The sequence below is a fragment of the Peromyscus leucopus genome, chromosome 4 (genome assembly GCF_004664715.2).
Source record: "Peromyscus leucopus breed LL Stock chromosome 4, UCI_PerLeu_2.1, whole genome shotgun sequence".
Lineage (NCBI taxonomy): Eukaryota > Metazoa > Chordata > Mammalia > Rodentia > Cricetidae > Peromyscus > Peromyscus leucopus.
Genome location: NC_051066.1, coordinates 86,225,912 through 86,244,539, shown reverse-complemented (window position 1 = coordinate 86,244,539; position 18,628 = coordinate 86,225,912). Strand labels below are relative to the sequence as shown.

Sequence of the window (18,628 nt, the reverse complement as noted above, 5' to 3'; positions counted from 1 at the left end):
TTGAAATATGACCTGACGATTCTCTGGATTTCCTCAATGTCTGTTGTCATGTCTCCCTTTTCATTTCTGATTTTGTGAATTTGGATTTCCTCTCTCTGCCTGTTGGTTAGTCTTGATAAGGGCTTGTCTATTTGTTGATTTTCTCAATGAACCAACTCTTTGTTTCATCGATTCTTTGCATTGTTTTCTTTGTTTCCATTTTATTGATTTCAGCCCTCAGCTTATTTCCTGGTTTCTATTCCTCCTGTGTGAGGTTGTTTCTTTTTGTTCTAGAGCTCTCAAGTGTGCTGTTAAGTCACTAGTGGGAGATTTCTCCAACTTCTTTATGTGGGCATTTAGTGCTATGAATTTTCCTCTTAGCACTACTTTCATAGTGTCCCATAAGTTTGGGTATATTGTACTTTCGTTTTCATTGAATTCTAGGAAATCTTTAATTTCTTTCTTTCTTTCTTCTTTGACCCATTGGGGATTCAGTTGAGCACTGTTCAGTTTCTATGAGTTGGTTGGCTTTCTATAATTTTTGTTGTTGCTGAAATCTAACTTTAAGCCATGGTGGTCTGATAAAATATAGGAGGTTATTCCAATTTTTTTTTTTGTATCTGTTGAGATTTGCTTTGTGACCAAGCATGTGGTCGATTTTGCAGAAGGTTCCTTGGGGGTGCTGAGAAGAAACTATATTCTGTTTTGTTAGGATGGAATATTCTGTAGATATCTACTAAGTCCATTTTAGTCATAACATCTGTTAGTTCCCTTATTTCTCTGTTAATTTTCTGCTTGGCAGACCTGAGAGTGGGATGTTGAAGTCCTCCACTACTAGTGTATGGGGTTTGATGTGTGATTTAAGCTTTAGTAATGCTCCTTTTACAAATGTGAGTGTCCTTGTATTTGGGGCATAAATGTTCAGAATTGAGACTTCTGTGATACAAATGATTAAAATAAATCCAGGATGAACAAGTTTCAAAATGCATAGTGTTCTATGCATGAGTCCATTTTCTTTAAACTCTGAAAGAAAAGTGGTAAGAAAATAAGAAAAGAAAATCGCTACTGCATTCTCTGGTCTTCTCCATTTTGCTGGTCAATGCTCTTACTTACTCTGGCATATAAGGACAGAGGTGATACTCTATGGTGCCAACTGCCCAGTGGGTGAGCTGTTCCTGTGGCAGGTAGAGGCAGATGCTGCATAACTTGAAGATGGTGGCTTTGTTTTTTGGAGTCTGCAAATGCTGTCTGTCAATGAAGAGAAACACTGACTGGTTAGGATTGTTGACAACAATTCTGTCTTGTCCTTGCAGCTCAGTACATGCAGAAACTGTTTCTCATAGTCACCGTGATGAAATTCAAATTTGGCCTGAACAGGCCTAAAAGGTTCATCAGATTCCTTCCACTCACACCACAGGAGACACTGGATCACTCAGGTTCTCACTCATTTCACAGTGGAAACAATTCCCGCCCAGGTAGAGGAGGCGGAAAGAGAGAGCAAGTGGGATCAGTTGGGAAGGGAAAAGAAGAAAATAATCGTGTTAATAAGAATTACTTCTTAAAAGAAGCCCACACACCCCCAAAAAAGAAAGGAATGAAGTTCCCAGGTTCCTGGATTCGCTTTTCCCATTCAACAGCCCATGTTTCCTGAGTGGGGGCAGCTGGGTGGTTTCCCAAGGGGGGGTAGAGACTTCATCTTGGTAGATTTTCCCTGTGATAAATATGTAATATCCTTCCTGATCTCTTTTGACTGATTTTAGTTTGAAGTCTATTTTATTAGATATTAGAATAGCTATACTAACTTGCTTTTTATGTCCATTTGATTGGAAAGTCTTTTCCCAGCCTTTTACTCTGAAGTAGTGTCCGTCTTTGAAGTTGAGGTGTGTTTCTTGTATGCAGTAGTAGGATGGATCCTGTTTGTGTGTCCATTCTGTTAGCTTGTGTCTTTTATAGATGAATTGAGACCATTGATATTAATGGATATTAATGACCAGAGATTTTTAATTCCTATCATTTTTTTGGTGTTAGTTTTGTGTGTTTCCCTTATTTGGTGTTTATTGGTGTATGATATCCATTGCCTGTGTTTTCATGGGTGTATATCACTTCCTTAGGTTGAATTTTTCCTTCTAGTGCTTTCTGTAGGGCTGGATTTGTAGATAGGTATTGTTTAAATTTGGTTTTATCATGGAACATTTTGTTTACTCAGTCTATGGCAATTGAGAGTTTTGCTGGGTATGATAGTCTGGGTTGGTATCCATGGTCTCTTAGTGTCTGCATAATGTCTGTCCAGGTCCTTCTGGCTTTCAGAGTCTCCACTGAGAAGTCAGGTGTTATTCCTATGGGTCTGCCTATATATGTTTCTTGGCCTTTTTCCTTTGCAGCTTTTAATATATATATATTTTTAATTCTGTATGTTTAGTGGTTTGATTATTATGTGGTGAGGGGACTTTTTTTGGATCCAGTCTATTTGGTGTTTTGCAAGCTTCTCGTATCTTCATTGGCACTTCCTTCTTTAAGTTAGGAAGGTCTTCTATGATTTTGTTGAATATATTTTCTGTGCCTTTGAGTTGATAATATCCTTCTTCTACCCCTATTATTCTTCGGTTTTGTCTTTTCATGGTGTCCCAGATTTCTTGGACGTTTTGTGTCATGACTTTCTTGGCTTTAGTGTTTTCTTTAACTGACAAATCTATTTTCTGTATTGTATCTTCAACACCAGAGATTCTCTCTTCCATCTCTTGCATTCTGTTGGTTGTGCTTGCATCTGTGTTTCCTGTTCATTTACTCAGATTTCCCATTTCTAGCATTCCCTCAGTTTTTATCTTTTTTATTACCTCCATTTTAGTTTTTAAATTTTGAACTGTTTCCTTCATCTATTTAATTTCTTTTCCTTGGTTTTCTTTAAGGTATTTGTTGATTTCTTCCAATATTTTGTTTGCCTTTTCCTTGATTTCTTTAAGGGAATTTTTCATTTCCTCTTTAAAGGCTTCTATCATCCTTAAAGTCATTTTTAAGGTTGCTTTCTTCTGTGTTGGGACATTCAGGTCTTGCTGATGTAGAACCACTAGTTTCTGATGGTGCCATGGTGGTATTTATGTTATTAACTGTATTTTTGCACTATTGCCTACCCATCTCTTCCTCCACTTGGTGCAAATGATGACTGTGTCTGAGGGAGCTTCTCTTGGTCTCATTAATAGTCTTGGTCCAATGGGATATGTTGGTCTAATTGGTGCTCTTGGCCCAATTGGTGCTGATGGACTTCATGTCTCAGGGAGCAGCTCTTAGTTTAATTAGTGTTAGTGGGCTTTGTCTCTGGGAGCAGATATTCCCAATTTGTGCTGTGTGGGCTTATGGCTTTGGTGGTCACTGGTGCCACAGGGGATGATTGGTTTTGTGAGTGAGGTTGGGGAAGAATCTGCTGCTCAGTCTCTTGGGCTGCACTGGCTGGGGGGCAAGATGACGTGTAGATGATTTTCTAAATGTTGTTATTAAATAAAAAACACAGAGCCATATATAGGGGTGAGAACCTGAGAGATCAGGGAAATAGGGAAAGCCACAGCTAAACTTACCTCACCAACTCTGCAGCTTCCAAATGCCCTTGTAAGTTTCTTATGTCTTCATAGGCATTTCCTTTTTCAGATTGGGAAAGTTTTTTCCATGATTTTATTGAATATATTTTCTGTACCTTTAAGTTGGTATTCTTCTCCTTCTTCTATCCCTATTATTCTTATGTTTGGTCTTTTATGGTGCCCCAGATTTCCTGGACGTTTTGTGTTATGACTTTCTTGTCTTTAGTGTTTCCTTTGACTGACAAATCTATTTCCTTTATCATATCTTCAATGCCAGAAATTCCCTCTTCCATCTCTTGCATTCTGCTGGTTATGCTTGCATCTGTAGTTCCTGTCACTTACTCAGATTTCCCATTTCCATCATTCCCTCAGTTTGTGTCTTCTTTATTGCCTCTATTTTTATTTTCAAGTCTTGAACCATTTCCTTCACATATTTGATAGTTTTTCCTTGGTTTTCTTGACTTTCTTTAAGGGATTTATTAATTTCTTTTTTTTTTTTTTTGGTTTTTCGAGACAGGGTTTCTCTGTGTAGCTTTGCATCTTTCCTGGAACTCACTCTGTAGTCCAGGCTGGCCTCAAACTTACAGAGATCTGCCTGCCTCTGCCTCCCAAGTGCTGGGATTAAAGGCGTGCATCATCACAGCCTGGCTTTTACTCGATTTCTTTAAAGGAATTTTTCACTTCCTATTTAAAGGCCTCTAAGATCTGCAAAATGTCATTTTTAAGGTCATTTTCTTCTGCTTCTTCTACGTTGGGATGTTCTGGTCTTGCTGTAGTAGAACTGCTAGGTTCTGGTGGTGCTACATTGCTCTTTGTGTTGTTGAATGTATTCTTCCACTGGTGTCTACCCATCTCTTCCTCCAGGCTGTGCAAATGGTGTCTGTGTCTCAGGGAACCACTTTTGGTGCAATCAGAGCTGGCTGAGTCTGTGTCTCAGGAAGCATCTGTGGTCTCAGGGGCTAGCGGCTGCCTGGTTGGCTGGCCTGGGGGCATCTCCCTCATTTTTCCCTCTCCCCTAGATTCCTTCCCCTACTTATTCTCTCTGCCTGCCAGTCCCACCTATCTCTCTATTGCCTAGCTATTGGTCATTCTGCTTTTTGATAGATCAATGAGGTATCTTAGGGAGTCAAGAGAAAACAAATTCAACGCATTTTCACACAGTTACACAAATGCTGCATAAACGAATGTAACACATCTTTGCCTAGTTAACCAAATATTCCCCAACAAGGGTCTGCTCTCTGCGTTTCATCAGGATACTGCACTATGCTCTATAATAAACCTTACTTCTCTCTATGGCCCTTCCCTAATATGATTGGGGTAAGGAACGCTGAAAATATCTGGACTTCAGACTCTCTTACTCCACCTCTGCTGAGGTCTCCATATCAGTGCATGGTAAAATCTGCAGGTACAAGCCAAAGGAGTGCCCCAAGTTCCATGACCTGTCCACATTCTTCCCAGAATTCTGAAGAATTTCTTGCTCCATTGGTCAATATTATAGCACATTATGTGGTGGTATGTGGCACAGATTTCCCAACTTTTGGGGCTTATACACTTTTTCTAGACATATGTATTTGTGTTGCTGAGATATTTTCCTGTGCTGGTGGAATTTTAGTGTTTCTCTGGTATCTTAGAGTGGCACTACAGATTCTTGTATACCTTTGATCAAAGAATGGTCCTCACTGGGAAATGTTCTTTCTTCAACCTTTTGTGTATTCATTCGTTTTCTGATACACATTTGAGTACATGTCCTTTTTAAAGTATTGTTGAATCTTATTTGCAAGTATCATATTGAAGATTTTGTGTGTAAGTTCATCAAAGAAATTTGCTTATACCGCTTGTTGCTATTATTGTTATGACCTTATATGAATTTAGAATCAGGCTAAATTTGGGTTTTTAGAATAAGCTTCAAAATTTTCTCTCCATTTTTTCCCCCATGATCATTTTGGGAAACATGGATGTTACTTGTCTTTGAAAGATCTTGAAGACCACAGGATTGGACCCATCTGGTCCTGACTTATCCCATTAGCTTAAATTTTGTTACTGCCTCAATATTATATCCCATAGTCCATTTGGGTATTTCTTAAAAAATAACTTGCTCATTCAAAATTAGTAGTATCATAGTATATAGATTTAGCTATTTTCCTAACTTATTGGAGAATATGTTTTCAAAACATCTAGCAATCCTCTGGACTTCAGTGCTTATGTTGTAATGTCACCATTATTTTTCTAATTTTATTAATTTATCCCTTATATCCATTTTTTTTTTGTTTTTTCCCTACTGAGGTTTTACTAAAACTTTTCATCCTTTAATTAAGAAATCTTCATTTTATTGTATCTTTGTGTTGTTCTTTTCATTAATTTCAGCTCCTTATTTCTCTCATTTTATGAATTTGGTGTTTATCTTGTTCTTGTTTTTTTTTTCCCTACCAACTTGACACATGCCATTAGGTTATCACAGGATTTATAAGCATGTCATTCTTTCATAAAACCACTGCTGTTACCATATTTCATGTTAAGTGTGGCATTCTATTGGGCAATTGAAAGTTTACAAATGTGTAGGGGGGAGCCTTTAAAATCCTAGTAGCTTTTCTTTGTTTCTACATGATCATTCTGATAGGAGAAAGTGTGGTTTTGCTCTCTTTTCAAAACCCTTTCTATCACAAGCACAGCACATGATGGGAAGTTTGGGGGAAAATCTGTATGTGCCACGAGAATAACAAATATTGTAGCTCCAACATTCCATCACTGAACTCTCTCTTTGGTTGGTTCTCTAGGAAAAGCAACCATTTGCTATTTCCTCTAGTTCTTCAGGAAGTGGATTCCCTTCGTATCTATTCAAAATTATAGTTACAAGGTTCACCAATATAGTTTTTTTTTCTTTTTCTTTTTTCTTCTGACTTTTCTTGCTTTCAGGATAGTTTGTTCTTCTTTAATACAATACATTCAGACCACAGCCTCCACTCCATCCACTCCTCCTATTCCATCCTTTCCCCCTTACCCCCAGATCCACTTGTTCTCCTTTAAGGAAAGAGCAGTCCTTCCAGGGATATCAACTGGACGCAGCATAACACGATGCAGTAGGACTAGGCACAAACCCTTATTTCAAGGCTGCATGAGGCAACCCAGTAGGAGGAAAAGCATTCCAAGAACAGGTGAGAGTCAGAGACACTCCCACTTCCAATGTTAGGGGCTTTACTAAAACCCCAAGCTAAACAATCACAGCATGTATGCAGAGGATCTGGCACAGACCCATGCAGTCTCTGTGATTGCCACTTCAGAAAGATTTATTCATATATTCCAATAAAAAAATAAGATGACACTTCCATTTTGGTTTTTTAAATTTGGTATCATGAATAGGAGTGAAGTTCATGAAACATTATTTACCATGTGTATTGAATTTGTCATAAACATTCTTTTTTTTTTAAAAAAATTATTTTATAATTTAATTTAATTTTACATACTAACACAGATTCCCCTGTCCTCCCCGCCTCCCGCATACCCTCCCCTGCCTTCACCCCAGCCCATCCCCCATTCGCATCTCCTCCAGGGCAAAGACTCCCCTGGGGATTCAGCTCAACCTGATAGATTCAGTCCAGGCAGGTCCAGTCCCCTCCTCCCAGGCTGAGCAAAGTGTCTCAGCATAGGCCCCAGGTTCCAAACAGCCAGCTCATACACTAAGGACAGGTCCTGGTCCCACTGCCTGGGTGCCTCCCAAACAGTTCAATCTAATCAACACTCTTATTTTACATTTAAAAAAGATAGTTTGATTTGTAGCTTCATTGAAAACTTTTTCCATTGTGCCTAGCTTTCATAGTGTAGGAAGTTATTTATTTAGACTACTGGGAGAGAAAGGGCTTTATGGGTTTGACACAGCATTGGACTTTACATGATATAGTATTGACTTGCCAAGCAGGATGTACCCACTGGTACAAGAGTGGCTTGTATTATGGGATAACCAACTCTTTTCTGATTGGATTTAAGGTCTGCTATTAAATCTGTAGGGAATGCATGCCTGGTTTTGTAAACCTAGCCAAAAGTCAGTATCTAAAAGGTCATAGGAACTAGGGAGGAACCTACTATTGTTATTTCTAAATTTTTAGGCTTACACCCATAGATTGGTGTGCTACTTGCAAACTTTGTCAGAGATGCTTATTTTTTTCAGCATTCAGTGTCAGTAGAAACATAAATAATTGATCATGGTGCTGAGAATGTGAATTCTCACCCTTAAATGGAACATCTTTAGTCAAGACTAAGGGAACATTTTGGAAGAGGAGGTTGAAAGAGTATAAGAGCTGGAGGGTTCTGTCTTCTGCACATTGTTATTGTATTCATTAATTTCACAGAATCTGTGGTTACTTGCATAAGACCTGCACAAGATCAAGCCAGACCCAAGTTTTGTATGAATGGGGGTGGCGCTCTTGGGGTCCCAACTTCAACTGAGGATCTATTACTGATTGTTAGCTGCTTTAGGAGGGATGATCATTCTTCTTTGGAGGTTTTCCCATGGGAGGGTTGTTAGTGCTGCACTGGATGGCTGCATACTTCTCCACTTAATGGGACCACTAATTACATTTAAGAAGATGACTTGATTTTGGGGAGAGAATCATGTTTATTGGCATCTGGGAATACTTTGAGGGAGGAAATGGGGGTATATATGATCATATTTCATCACATACATGTGTAAATTCTCAATTAATTTAATAAAAGAAAATTTAATAGAAAATATTCCTCACTCAGGTTATATTCTGAGGATATAACTCAGCATGCTAGATGAGAACAAAAGTAACTGAAGTTGACAATGAATATAAAAGGTTAAGTTCTTATTTTTACTAGTAACAATAGAAATAATAAGTATAACTAAGACAGTAAATGCACATCTGACAGTTATTTAGTGTTATCTATGTACCAACATGTGCTACAATTACAGTTCAGACTATCTATCAGAATTGTTCACAATTCACACTGTATTGTAAAAATAGAATGTGAATTATGGCATGTACATAATTAAAAATCACCTAAATTTAGGGGTGATAGGTAATTCATTTAGCATGAGTTACTCTTATTAGAAAATCACTGTTGTTTTGGCATATTGTGCAATGACATTTAACAAATGAATACTGTTAGAATAAAATTGTTTTCTGCATCTTTTAACTATAGAAAAACTCAAGTCTGTTACCCAAAAGAATTTGATATATATTTCAAAGTCTACTTCAGCTACTAAAACATTTGAGTTAATAATAAATGTCTTTGTGGCAATAATACTTCTGACATGACAGGCAGGCCTGAACAGACAGCTAACAATCATAAACATATTTAATTTATTCTATCACTTTGTTGTATTTTTCCTATAATAATAAAAGCTATATATATTATTTCTGGTCTTATTTCTGTTATTGTTCTTATCACTGAATTTCAATAAATCTCTTGAGAAATAAGAGATACATTATATCTTATTATGATGCATTATTATGCAAATTACAATTTTCAGAATATTTGAAATAAACATTAGTATTGCAATGAAATAACTCTTGGAATTTTAGTTTTGTAAAACTGTTTATTATATATTATTAACTACATCAAATATTTAAATATAAAGAATTAGGAAGCATGGTCATGGCCACTATCTCAGAAAGATTATAGTTCATGATTTTACTGAAATAGGCAATAATAATGTGAAAGACAAATTTTAGTTCTTGAAACTCAGATAATTGAAAAAAATAATCATTAGTTTGTTTATATAACTATTTCATTTTAATTAAGGTAATAAAATCAACACTAGATAATGCCCAGTGCTATTTAGTGTGCATTTTATAACTTTTGTTTTATTCTTTCCCATTTTTTCTATTTCCCTCTTATTATCTTGGAGAAAACCGGAATAAAGTAAAAATAGTAATGTTGCCATGTTAGAAAGTGTGAGTAAAAGGCTTGTGGGTAGTGTTAAGGCAGATTATTATTTTTTGATGTTGTTAGAGCAATATTTAAGTGAACTTTACAAAAAAATGTTGTTTAGGAGCTTGACAATTACATTTAAGTTATTCTTTATGTTGCTGTAGATATTTAAGAACCATTTTCAATAGTTTTCTCACAAGGAAAGGTCATTTTAAAAAAATTTTCAGAAATGTTGTAAATGATTAAAATGTTCAATCTCCAGAATTATATTGAGCCTGTTACATATCAAAAGACTATAATTAAGGTACATACAAATAACTGTAACAAAATTTCACCCTTTCCTCATTTAGTGAAATATAAATTTTAAATACTTACAGCAATTTTTCTGGGTATTATATATTTACCTTGTTATTCATTAAATAGCTTTTTAATCTCTTCATAGAATTTCTCATTTCTTTATTTCTCAGTGTATAAATAGCTGGATTTAGAAGAGGTGCAAAAACAGAGTAAAATACAGCAAGAAATTTGTCTAACCAGGTGATATTGAGTGGCCACACATAGATAAAGATGCAGGGAACAAAAAAGATCATCACCACTGTGATGTGGGCAGTACATGTGGACAGAGCCTTAGATGCACCAGAATTGGAACTCTGACGAACAGTGATAAGGATATATGTGTAGGAAATGAGCAAGAGAATGAAGCAGGTTACAATCACAACTCCACAGTCAGCATTGACTAAAGTATCCAAATCATGGGAATCCATGCAGGCTATGTTGATCACCAGTGGTATGTCACAGAAGAAACTATCAATTTCCATGGGACCACAAAGAGGCACCTGTAACACTGCCACAAGCTGACTCAGGGCATGCACAAAACCAATGGTCCAGGAAGTCAACACCAACCCAGTGCATCTTTTCAGGCTCATAATGGTGAAGTAGTGGAGTGGTTTGCAGATGGCCACATAGCGGTCATAAGCCATTACCACCAGCAGCACCATCTCTCCTGCACCAATACAATGAGCAAAGAAGACCTGGGACATGCAGCCTGCAAAGGAAATGGTCTTGTTTTTTCTGAGAAAGTCTGCAATCATCTTGGGAGTAGAGACTGAGGAAAGCCACATATCAACAAAGGACAGGTTGGCCAAAAAGAAATACATTGGGGAATGGAGATTGCGGTCAATAGCGATTAAGGCCATTATGACAATATTTCCAGACACAATGAGCAGATAAAACATCAGAAATATTATGAAGAGTAAGACCTGAAGATCTTGTGAATGGGAAAGTCCCAAAAGCACAAATTCTGATACCATGGACTGATTCCTTCCATCCATTATACTCAGGATGTCTTTAAAAACAACCTGCAGACAAAGAAAGATCAATTAGATAGATATGCAAAATGACTTATCTAGTCAAATCTGACCTTCATATTGCAAGTTAACATATATACATGAAACAGAAAGGCTAAATGTAAAGACAAGTCTTGGCCAACTTTGAGAAGCATTGCTGCCCAAGTGAGAACTAATGAGCCAAGTCCAACTCTCCATGAAGAGAAGCATCAGGTGTGACTGTGATCCACATACCCTATTAGGAAATTTCTCTTATAGGAGTGCAGTGAGGAAGCGGGACAACAATTTGAAAGCCTAAAAATGTCTGAAACTCCACTTGGAAGGGGGTTTCTGTTTATCAGTCTAATAAAAAAAATGATCTGAAAGTGTCACCAGCAATCATAACACTTCATAATAGAAATGAGGTTTATACTTTGGACCTGATAGGAATTACAACTTTCTTTGAAATATTTCATACTTACATTTCCTCTACGTTGACATTCACTTATTGATTAACTATGAAATATGGAAATGCAGAAAAACAATTGGCAATGATGACTGTTTTCTAAAACCTTAACAACTGTTTCATACTTCCTTTATTGCTTAGGAGTGCATCTAGGAGACATTTTCAGAGGTCCTAAATTCAGTAGAATCTTCTATTGCTTTACCTATAATTCTTGTCTATAACTTGGTAGCAATTCTCATAGGTAATGCTAACTTTGGCTTGTAAATGAATACATTTAAAAAATCATTGAAAGGAAACACACCAAATTATCACTGTAAGGCATTTAAACCAAGTATTTATTCTTTTCTCTAATTAAAGACTTTTTCCATGTAATTTGTTTTGCTTTAAAGCTATAAAATTTGTAATAATGTATTTTTATGAGCACTTGTGGATAAAGTTTAATATACATTTTTTCTTTGTTTCTTTTTCTTTTCTTCCTTTATTTTTGAGACAGGGTTTCTCTGTGTAGCCCTGGCTATCCTGGAACTCACTCTGTAGACCAGACTGGCCTTGAACTAACAGAGATCCAACTGGCTCTGCCTCCTGAATGCTGGGATTAAAGGCGTGTGCTACCCCCCTCCGGCTTTAATACTTTTAATAACACTTTAAATACATACTATGTGGTAGATCCTGATTACTGAGAATTGTACTGTAGTTGCTCCTAATTTCTTGTTTGCTGCCAGATTGCCTTAATCTGATATCTGAATGAACAAGTGTTATGCCTTGTCTCATTTAACTTGCTATTACACTTACTGCTATTTTTGAGCTGAAAATGATCTTATCTATAGTGAACTCTATGATTAAACAATACTGAAATTGTTTAAGAAACAGGAAATTATTGTACAATGCTAGCTGGGTGTTGCACATGCTGATCACTAAGAATAATTTTTTTTTTTTTTTTGGTTTTTCGAGACAGGGTTTCTCTGCGTAGCTTTGTGCCTTTCCTGGAGCTCACTTGGTAGCCCAGGCTGGCCTCGAACTCACAGAGATCTGCCTGGCTCTGCCACCCGAGTGCTGGGATTAAAGGCGTGCGCCACCACCGCCTGGCCCACTAAGAATAATTTTGATGCAGACCCTAACACACTTCTGTGAGTGTGCCTTTTGGTGGTGTGTGCTCTGATGTTTATCCACAGAAACTGCTGTTGGATTAGGAAAGATAGAGAAAACCCATTAATTGGCTGCTAAAAATAACAGAAGACAAACATTGCTCAAGTCCACACATAATGGGAATTGGCAGAAGAAATACCTAGAAATATTTTAAGAATTATCTTAGAGAAAATGTTGGAGAGATGAGTTGTCTTATCAAACTCACGATTTTTTATTGGGTTATATTTTCTTCCATCTGACACGTATATGTGAAGACATCCATTTCAAACAGAGAGTTTATTGGAAGTACTTCCCCTTGTCCTGACCTATATTCACTCCTGAAGTTGTCCCGTGGGTAAATTCACCTGTTCTGTGGAACATAATGAGAATCCTGGTAATAATTATCTTGGACATCTCTCAGGGATTTCTCTGCTTGCAATGATACCAAGTTCTACATATCTATGAAAGTATAGAGGTATTCTTCTTAATTATCCCATAATTGACATAATTAGTCCATATCTCAAAATTATTCACTTGACCAATAAGAAGTTTTCTGCTAATATGTTCTGTTATTTTATCTATATCATCAAAGTTAATAGAATTGGTTTATAGTTACACAAGGTCATGTGCTGTATGATGTGACAGGAACAAAATCCATGCTGTGAATACAGTTCCCTAGTTCATGACAAGGGTGTATCAAATTGTCAGTTGGTCAGTAGATTGATCTCTTGGTTGATGTGTTTCATTCTGATTTGTGACTGTATGTGATGGTGACAGGTATAATTTGGTGACAAATAATCAAAACCTCATTAGGCTTTTAAAATTTAATTTTTGAAATTATTTTGTCAATGTTAATAATGTATGTGTACATGTTAGGCATATGTTTTTGGAAGTTAGTGAGTAACTTTTTGGATTGGGTTTTCTTTTTTTTCATCTTTGAGAGGAAAATGTTTACTTGACTTATGCTTATACATCACACTTCATCATCAAAAGAAGTCGGAACAGGAACCAAAGCATGGCAAGAACTTGGAGTCAGGAACTGATGCAGAAGCCATGGAAGAGTACTGCTTACTTGCTTGCTCGCCATGGCTTATTTAGCCTGAGTTCTTATAGAACTCAGAACCACCAGCTCAGAGATGGCACCAACCAAAATGGGCTGGGCTCTCTGCCACAAATCACTAATTAATAAAATGTTCTACAGCTGGATAATATGGAGCCATTTTCTCAATTGAAGTTCTGTCCTTTCAGATAACTCTAGCTTCTTTCATTTGACATGAAAGTAGCCAGCACAACATAAACACAACACTTTTCGATTAGAACACTTTCTTTCTCATTTGTCCCCAAGATGCCATGTTAATATTAATGTCACAATATAGAACAAAACTTTAAACATCCCAGTTCTTATAAATTTATACATTAAATGTTCAGTCTTTTAAAAATTCAAATTATCTCAATTGTGGGCTTCTGCCAAATCAAAACAAATTACATACGTTCTTACTTCAACAGGGAAGAACCAGGACACACTCACAATCTGAACAAAGCAAAAAAAAAAAAAAAAAAAAAAAAAAAAAAAAAAAAAAAACTCCAACAAAATGTTCAATTAACTGAGATTCACTAGTGATCTTCTGGGCTCTTCCAAGGGATTTGAGTCACTTCTCCACCTATGGCCTCTTCAGCACACACAGCGTATTTTCTAAGTACTAGATGGCTGCACACTATTGTTGTTGCTGTTCTTGGTGGCTTGGATTGGGTTTTCTATTTCCACCTTTACAAGTGTTCTGGAATTGAACTCAGGTTGCCAGACTTGCATAGCAAACCCTCTTATCCTATGATCTATTTGCCTCCTACCTGTCCCACTTTGTTCTTTTTAAAAAGGACATGACTGTACATTTCACATGTATTTGTTTTGGCCTTATATTTTAAGTTCTGTACAATAGTACAATACATAAGAAAAAGTGACACTTAAATGTATAACTTATGAAGGGTTGATACATAACATCAACTGTAAATAAATCATCAATGTGAACTGTAAATCTCTGAAGAAAAAGATTAGAAATGACACTAGAAAATGGAAAGGCAACCCATACTCTTGGGTCAGTAGAATTAATATTGTGTAAATGGCCATTCTACCAAAAGCTAATTAAGTTCAATTCAATCCCAACCAAAACTCACATTTTATTGATCACTATCCTAAAATTCATCTGGAACCACAAAAGACCCTGGATAGCCCAAGCAATTTTGAGCAACAAACAAACAAACAAACAACAACAAAGGAATAATGTTGGAGGGGATTATTTTTATAAATTTCAAGATATATTATAGATTCATAGTAATAATAACATAGTACTGGCACAGAAATCACAGCAGAACAATGGAACAAAACAGAAGACCAAACATAAGTACTCACCACTATAGCCATCTAATACTTGACAATGATGCCAAAAACATACTGAGAAAAGACAGAATTTTAAACAAATTGTCCCAAGAACCCTGGACCTCTACTTGGAGAAGAATGAAATTACATCTGTATCTGTCACTTTTACACAACCATTGATCAAACCTAAACATGAAGTATAAAACACCAAAACAGGTTAAAAAAAAAAAGAAACCATGGACAGTATCCTATGTGATAAAGGTTTAGGAAAGGACTTTTTGAATAGGATTCTATTTGTCCAGGAATTACGGCCTACACTACTTACTAGCACCACCTCTAGAAAAAGTTTCATGTGTAGTTGAAGCATGCTGAGAGAATAAGAATAGTCTATTCCAAGAATGAGTCCCCTAATTTTATGCATACATATGTAACAATAATAATGAAAAAGTGGCCATGAATTTGAGAGTAGTAGGAGTGAGCAGGAATAGAAACTGCTGGAGGAAGAATACACTGATGGTATTTGGGGAAGGGATGGTAGTGGGGGGAAATGATATATCTTAATAAAACAGTTGTTAAAAAATCAAAACAAATAAATAAGCAACCAGAAAATCCTTAAAAATGTACTACGAGTTATTTTACTTAGGATGATTTTTTTTTCTAGTTCCATCTGTTTACTAGAGAATTTCATAATTACCTTTTTAATGGCTGAGTAATATTCCACTGGGTAATTGTGCCATATTACTCATTCATCTTTAAGGTACATCTTGGCTGTTTCTAATTTCTGAATTTATGAATAGATTAGCAGTAACATGATTGAGCAAGTGTCTCTGTGGTAAGAGGAAGTGTCCTTTGAGTACATGCTCAAGAGAAATACAGCTGGACTTTGATGTAGATTGGTTTCCATCTTCCCAAACAACTATCACATTGATTTTAATTGTGGCTGTACAAGTTTGTAGTTCCACCAGCAATAGATGAATGCTTCCTTTCTGTCACATTCTGTCAGTATGGGCTGCCATTTTACATTGACCTTAGCCATTCTAATGGGTGTAAGATGAAATCTCTAAGTGGTTTTGATTTGTATTTCCCTGATTACTATGTATGCTCAACACGTCTTTAAGTGTTTCTCAGTCATTTGAGTTTCTTTCTTTGACAATTCTATTTAGGGCTTTCCTCTATTTTTAAATTGGGTTATTTGTCTTTTTCATATCTAGTTTTGTAAGTTCTTTAAGTGTTTTGAGTATTAGCTCTCTATTGGATGTGTAGTTGGTAAAATCTTTTCCTATTCTGTAGGCTGCTGCTTTATCTGATTGATTGATGTCTTTTGCTGTACAGAAGCTTTTCAAGGTCATGATGTTCCATTTATTAACCCAGGTCCATAAAGAAATACAGTATGTATTTGCTTTTATGGGGATATTGGTTGTTAAGTCAATGATAACCAAGCTACAATCCATAGAGACACAGAGGGTAGGCATAGAATAGAGGACTGGGACAGGGGGCTGATAGACCTCTCTTGTAAAGCTAAGGATGGATGGAGGGAGGGCACAGGACAGGAGGATAAAGTAGGGAGGGGGACGAAATTAGGGGACAAAGGAGGGAATACAAGAAGAAATATCTAAAATTAAGAACCATTTGAAAGAAACCTAATAGAGTAGATGCTTCCTAAAATATATACATATATAAAAATATACACTAAATAAAATTGCCAAATAATGAGAGAGATAAAGCCCAACCAGACATCTCTTGTCATCAAATGAAGCTTCCTATAATGGGATAGAGCTACATCTAATTGATTTGTTGGGCAAAGGAGTCTTATGGGAGTCTTCAAAGAACCCAGGCTGTTGCTGAGACTATAGATTGCTCTCCATAAATCAATAAACCAATGGCAAGGCCCCTTTGCTGAAGATAATACCTACACAACTCGTTGAACACAGAGAAGTTAAGATAGTGTCTATATAGAGCCTTCACCCTTACATAATAGCATCTTTGGTTCAGGAAGGTATTCGGCACACTACCAAAGTAGAAATGTAAACACTATGCCAGTTACAAACATTTTGATCTCCAACAGTAACCTGCCTGCAAGATACACAATTTTATTGGTGGCACAAAGCTTGTGGGAGTAATCAATCAATGTTTGGTTTGACTTAAGGAGTACACCACAAGATACCAAGGGCCTGAACTAGATAGCCCAGTGACCTATGGTAAAACGAAATACTACTATACAAAACAACAACAAAACAAAATAAAAAAAACCCAAAATGTAGCAATAAAATGACTCCTAATGATATTTTGCTATACTCAGAGATCAGCGTTTTACTCAGGCATCATCTGAGAAACTACTTCCTGCAGCAGATGGGAACAAATACAAGACCCACAGCCAGACAATATGCAGAGAGAGAGAGAGAGAGAGAGAGAGAGAGAGAGAGAGAGAGAGAGAGACTGACTTTGGAATACTTAGTCCTAAATGGGATGTCTCCACCAAATCCTTTCCTCAGCCTTGATGAGGAGAGAGAAACAGTGTAACAGCCAGAGGGGATGGAGGACACCAAGGTGTTGTTCGAGTCTTAGATGGTCTTTTTTCCCCATTCAATTATATATAATTTTAAATGTCAAATGTCATTTTTTGAAGGGGGTAGGAGGTCTTAATTACAGGCTTACAGCACAATGGGAGGACCCCGGAGGGCAGAAGTTCGCTACTGATGTTTTACAATCTTGCATCTAAGCTGTTAACACCCATTATTTAGGATACACAGACAAGGAACTTCCCTTAGGCATTCAGGAGGGTGGAACCTGGCAGGGAATTAGCTTTGGGAGAATATCAAGGTCAAAGTTCACAAGCAAGGCAACAGTTACCCAAAACTGGAGCCGGGGCCCTGCAGGTCCCCCTTTTATTAAAAAATGAGCTTCCCTGGGTTGTGTGGGATGTCAGCAGGTCACCTTACCCATCATGGAGAGGCCTGTCCAGGCCACACAGGTGCTCTGTCTTAGGTTGGTGAGTGCCCCCCAGGCATTACCCATTGCTGAATACTCATTATCATACTGGCTCAATCGTGTGTGAGCTGCATGGTTAATTGCTGCCAAGGATCTCAAAGTGGCACTGGGCTTGCAATCTGTGTGTTCGATACAGAAAAGACCAACAGAGATCCTATCTCACCCATAGCCAGTAGGCTAATGGCAACTGAGCCATTCCCTTCCTTATCAAGCCATACTGTACGTTGGAGTCCTTGTAAGATAGTATCCCAAAAGCAACTGGAACTTGAGTTTATAAAGAAATCGAGTTGCATATAACTATTGAATTAAATTTATCATGCCCAATAGAATGAAAGATTAACTGTAGTAGCTACTTTTGTTGCCAGGGTCTCCACTGTGCTAGCTGTAGTAAGTAATTATAAAATGGTAATTCCAGAACAAGTAGCAGCGGTGTGTGCCATTGTTATAACAGCAACAGCGGCAGCAGCAATGTCAAATTCTCTTCTGGATTGTGTGGGCATCCACTGGCATGGATACAACTCCAGGAACACGAACCACCAAGGCCCGTTTTTCTTGATCCGAGCATGACTTTGGCTGGCAGCTCTTCTGGAGAATCCAATCTCATGGCTACAGTTCCTAGGCTTATATTAATGCTTGCCAAAGCTGGCCATATTGGACTCTCAATCTCCATTGGCATCAGAAGGGTAGATTTTTTTCATGATGATCCATTAGATCTCTGTCATGTTGGGCTTCAACAGCAGCCACAGGGCACGTTCAGTGCTCAGGAATCCAACGAGGGACCTCATTGTCCTGAGGAAAAACATAAACCAAACTCCGGGGCCACACCAATACTAGATCAGGTCTCCTCCACATCCTAGTAGAAAGATCCTTCCATCGCTCCAGAGGGTGATTTGCAACAGGAGCCCTCCAGTGC

The 18,628-nt window shown here is 37.3% G+C and overlaps 1 protein-coding gene across 1 annotated transcript; it reads right to left on the bottom strand.

Annotated features, from left to right (window-relative positions):
- Nucleotides 1-9,829: 9,829 nt before the first annotated feature.
- Nucleotides 9,830-10,771, bottom strand: LOC114688270 (olfactory receptor 4K3-like). Its single transcript, XM_028862889.1, has one exon. It carries the CDS (start codon nucleotides 10,766-10,768, stop codon nucleotides 9,830-9,832), a length of 939 nt encoding a protein of 312 aa, XP_028718722.1. The 5' UTR covers nucleotides 10,769-10,771.
- Nucleotides 10,772-18,628: the final 7,857 nt, after the last annotated feature.

Bases quoted from the DNA above. Each gene is read 5' to 3' on its own strand.
- LOC114688270 (XM_028862889.1), bottom strand. From the start codon at position 10,768: ATGGATGGAAGGAATCAGTCCATGGTATCAGAATTTGTGCTTTTGGGA.